General features: G+C 40.8%; 1 protein-coding gene across 1 annotated transcript; it reads right to left on the bottom strand.

Annotated features, from left to right (window-relative positions):
* Window positions 1-1,905: 1,905 nt before the first annotated feature.
* LOC136778053 (uncharacterized) lies at window positions 1,906-3,530 on the bottom strand. The gene is made up of 3 exons (XM_066734666.1): window positions 2,942-3,530; window positions 2,633-2,839; window positions 1,906-2,579 (listed from the first exon to the last, which is right to left on the bottom strand). The coding sequence occupies exons 1-3, from the start codon at window positions 3,528-3,530 to the stop codon at window positions 1,906-1,908; spliced, it is 1,470 nt and encodes a 489-aa protein (XP_066590763.1).
* Between the last annotated feature and the right edge of the window lie 1,046 nt (window positions 3,531-4,576).

Genomic DNA, 4,576 nt, shown 5'->3' with positions numbered 1-4,576 from the left:
AGGATGTAATTTGGAGCGATGAAAAAGTATTTCAGTCATCTGAAGATGGGAGGATACATGTTTGGCGACCAGATAAGACGAGATACGATGATCGCTATGTATTACCTACAAATAGAAGCAACCGATTAACTATTGCATATTGGGGATGGTTGTCCAAAGACGGAGGTGGTGAGTTGGTTGAAGTGGACACAAAAATGAACTCCGCAGTGTATATAGATATTTTGGAGAACCAAATGCTGCCTGGTGTAAAAAGAAGATATCCTGAGATGCAAACTATTAAATTCATCCAGGATAATTCTAGTATCCATACCTCCAAGATGACGAAGCAATGGTTCAATAATCATCCTGAGATTGAGAAAATTGATTGGCCATCAAAATCTCCAGATCTCAATGTTATTGAAAACATATGGGGAATCATTGTAAAAAGATGGAGGCCGGAAGAAGAGAGGTCAAAGGAGGCCTTAAGATGCCACGTCAGAAGAATGTGGGAAGAGCTGACGAATGATCCAAGCATCTGTAAAAAACTTGTGCAAACAGTCCCACGCCGTTTGGATGAAGTAGTTGCATCAAACGGCTATGCCCTTCATTATTAATGACTTTTTTTCATTTAATAATCCAAGGGGCATTTCTTGCATTCCTAATGGTGCAGGAGGTTTTAGTGGGTATACCCAGGGGTGGCGGCTTGGTTGAGGTTTTCTTTCTCAAGAAAACCAAAAAACCACTCCCCCTGGGGGAGTCTTGAACTTTAATAGGTTCTTTCCACATAACCATAGCCTACTAAGGTTGGGTATGCGTAATAGCATTTCCTCACGCACCTAAAACTAAAAAAAGAAAAAAAAAATTAATCAGTATATGCAAAATGAGATTATAAGCATATGTAATTATTATGTATACATACTGAATAAAAAATGAAGAAATAAAAGTAATATTTTTCTTGAGTTGAATGTAAATTAAAACAAATTGTTAGATTGTTATTAATTTATAATAAAACTCCTCATATCCAATCTTCGCTCTATCACTTTTATTATTATAATAGGTAGGATAACAGCAACAAGCTAGAGAACAGGAGTTCGATTCTTTTTGATCCAAAAATGAAATCAATATTTATTTCCTATTATTGCAAGTCCTTGAAAATAGAATTTAACCTGTAAAGTAAAATAATCACAAAGTATATATTCTTAAAAGTTTACAATAATTTTCACGTTTTTCTATTAATTAATACTTATCTGATATATTTTTCCATTTTATTGTTTATAAAATACATCCTTTTTCTTCCAGAATGTATGTTTCGAAATTATTATTTTTGTTTATATTACAAATTCCAGGTTACCTAATCGATTTGACACATTTGACAGTACTGACAGATACATACTGAACAAATCCCCTAGATATCCCCTCGCCCCTCTGATTCTAACTTCCCCTCGCCACGACGCAAGATTAATGGCCAAAACTGTAGGAGTCCCAAAGTGAGTATAGATCCAGCATGAAGTGATAGGAGATGCATTTCTTGTATGAACAGCTGACTTAGATAAGATGTTTTCGGCAGTATCGCTGGATGCTTCGCCGGAAACGGAAGCGTTGAGTGTCTAAGTCGCCCCCCCCTTCCACTCGCAAAACCCCTTGGTCATCAATAAACGGATTAAGTTTATATAATACATTACGTTTTTGAAGCGGTCGATTCGCTTGTAAATAAATTAGTCCATTGTGGAACGCTGATCTCTGCACTAAGCTAATAATTTGTATACTCGCTCGTTGTAATTCCTCACAGCTTAAAAAACCGAATTCTCTAGCGAGTCCAGTTTTCGTGGATCGACAATTTTTCATAAACCTCAAACAAAACGCAATTGATCTTACAAGTTTATGCAGAGAAGAATATCTGCTTAATAAAGGATCTTCTTTGGAGTTTTAAGTAGCGTTGAAAGCATGAACGACCGTCTCGGACGGCTTTACGGTAGTTAGTTGATCAGGCCAACGTTCGGGCGGGTCACTTAACCAATCTGGTCCATGCCACCAGATCTTTGAATTTTTCAGTGTAACGGGATCTAACCCCCTTGTCGCTACATCCGCAGGATTATCCCGCGATGGAATATATAGCCAAACAGCTGTAGGTAATTCGGTCTGAATAAAAGACACTCTATTTGCTACAAATACCTTCCAATGAGAAGGATGCTTTCGCAACCAGACTAAGGCATCGCGACTGCCGGACCACGCGACAACTGGAAGGTCTTTGTACTGGTCCATCTGACGAACATGCTTGAGGAACTTCGTTAAAAGAACAGCTCCGTATAACTCCAGGTTAGGAATTGTCACAGTCTTTACTGGCACCACTTTTGATTTGGCTATAAGAAGAGAAGTCAAAAATTCTCCCTCATCATTGGTAACTCGTAAATAAATCGCGACTGCATATGCACGCATGGAGGCATCGGCGAACCCGTGAAGTTCAGATTGAGCTGAAGATATCAACCCTAACCATCTACTAACGAATATGTCAGTAACTTTCGGAAGCTCATTACAGTAATTATTCCACCTATTAAGTATATCTAGCGACAGAGGTGTGTCCCAATCGAGATCTTCATCAGCTATAGATCTTGAAGTAAGATCCTTGCGCGCATAATTACCGGCGCTAGCCAACCGAGAGGATCAAAGAGTCGAGCCAGGCAGGACAATACATTTCGTTTCGTCGATTCCCGGGTTGGAGAAAACATACTACAAATATTGAATCCAAAGGAATCCGACGAAGGATTCCAAAGGAGGCCCAATGTTTTAACGGCTTGGTCGTCCTCAATTAATTTGCTCTTGGTTACAACAGGCACTCCTATTGAATTGGACAGTAGAAGTTCTGTGTTATTTGCTGTCCACTTATCTAAACTTACTCACGCTGATTTAAGAATGGCAATTAATTGATCACGGATCAACATCGCGTCATTGAGAAGATCAGCACCCGAAAAAATATCGTCTACGTATATTTGATGACGAAGATAGAAGGCTCCGAGCGGAAATCGATGTTCCTCGTCCTCGGCTAATTGAGGCAACGTTCGGATAGTTAAATAAGGTGCCGAAGATGTGCCGTAAGTAACCGTAGTTAAGCAATAATCGCGAGGTGCTTGACCCGGTTCAGCAGACCATAATATACGTTGGAGATCCTGATCGAGCGGATAAACCTCGATTTGTCGAATCATTTTAATTATATCCGCGGTAAAGACAAATCGGTGTTTCCTGCAACCAAGTAAAATGAGAGACAGATCATTTTGCAGTGCTGGACCTGAGAGGAGGAAGTTATTTAAGTACTGTTGATCAGCTGTACGTCTTGACGCGTCGTAAAACACTCTAAGTTTGCTAACCGGGCCACTCTGACGCATCACAGCATGATGAGGCAAATACCAAGCCCGTAAAGTCGAGATTTTGTCTTCCGGGATAAGACGCATTTGTCCTAGATCCTCATAGGCTTGCATAAACTTGCGGTATTCAGCTGCAAAGTCAGGATCGCAATCAAATTTACGCGCTAGTGCCATAAATGAATTCAACGCCATACGTCACGTGCTTTTGAAATCACATGAGGGCTCGGTTTTGAGCGGAAGTCTCACCACATAGCGACCAATATTGTTTCGGGAATGAGTAGTTTTAAATATATTTTCACGCATTTCGATGTCAGGACTAAGCTTGTGAGGAGAGGAGGGTACCTCTTCAATAGACAAAAATTTTTTCAATATTTCGGAGAGATCCTCTTGACTAGAACTGTGTAGTGCATTGTAACGTAGGGGTCAGCCACCTCGCCGAACCAAAGTAGATCGCACGCGTCCGTGTGCAATACCGGTAGTATTGCACATTGCTAACACCCGGACTTCTTTTCCGGAAATGCGTCAAACCTTGGGCGTCGGCAGTGGATGTGGAGACTTTTTGGTTTTCATGTGTCGAAAGATCATGGCGCTACTGACGACACATGACCTATTAAGCCTCCTACATATATGCGAGTTCCGCGACCCTTGAGTTGAGTCTTATTCTGTGCAAGCTTAGCCGCTGCCGCATCATCCGCGTTTCAAGGCCGTAACTCTAGTGTTCGTTCCACGGGAGCAGAGTACTCCACCGTATTCTAACCAATCTCTTGCCCAGTCGCCGTGTACTGGTAGTTCAGTCTAGTATAATTCAATACGAAACAAGTCGTGTAGAAATTGTCGCGAGTGTACATCTTCCAGTCGTGCCTAACACGTACCGTTCTGGAAGACAAACACAACTACCAAGAACTGATCATAATTAATTAAGTGCGAGAAATCCACAACCATAGGAGAGTCTAGTCTCTCCAATAGTTGTGACAAATAGTAAATAATCCTGCAAATGCTGATCCAGCATAATTAGCGTTTACTGTAAGTATAATTGTAATACCTGAAAATACAAAGTTTTGTGTCAAAACTGCAGTTCCAACGTATGTTTATACATACTATCGTTCACCCCGAATCTTGCCAATTCATTACATTCTTACCGCTCGGAGTGTAATACTATAGTTCATTGTACCGATAGTCGAAAAGCTCAATCGGCGTTTCTACTGACCCAGACTGTAGTGTCGAGTCAGCGCGAAACT

The sequence above is a fragment of the Prorops nasuta genome, unplaced genomic scaffold (assembly GCF_024137725.1).
Source record: "Prorops nasuta isolate Cenicafe-Biocafe unplaced genomic scaffold, Cenicafe_Pnas_1.2 PNAS00013, whole genome shotgun sequence".
NCBI lineage: Eukaryota > Metazoa > Arthropoda > Insecta > Hymenoptera > Bethylidae > Prorops > Prorops nasuta.
Note: the sequence above shows the minus strand (reverse complement) of the source record. Positions and strands in the feature narration are given on the sequence as shown.

What these genes read in the sequence shown, in the direction of transcription:
- LOC136778053 (XM_066734666.1), bottom strand. Translation starts at nt 3,530, where the DNA reads ATGGCGTTGAATTCATTTATGGCACTAGCGCGTAAATTTGATTGCGAT. An exon ending in CGTAGACGATATTTTTTCGG is followed by an intron (nt 2,840 to 2,941) that starts GTGCTGATCTTC and finishes CAAATAACACAG; the next exon opens with AACTTCTACTGTCCAATTCA. An exon ending in TCGACTCTTTGATCCTCTCG is followed by an intron (nt 2,580 to 2,632) that starts GTTGGCTAGCGC and finishes CAAGATCTATAG; the next exon opens with CTGATGAAGATCTCGATTGG.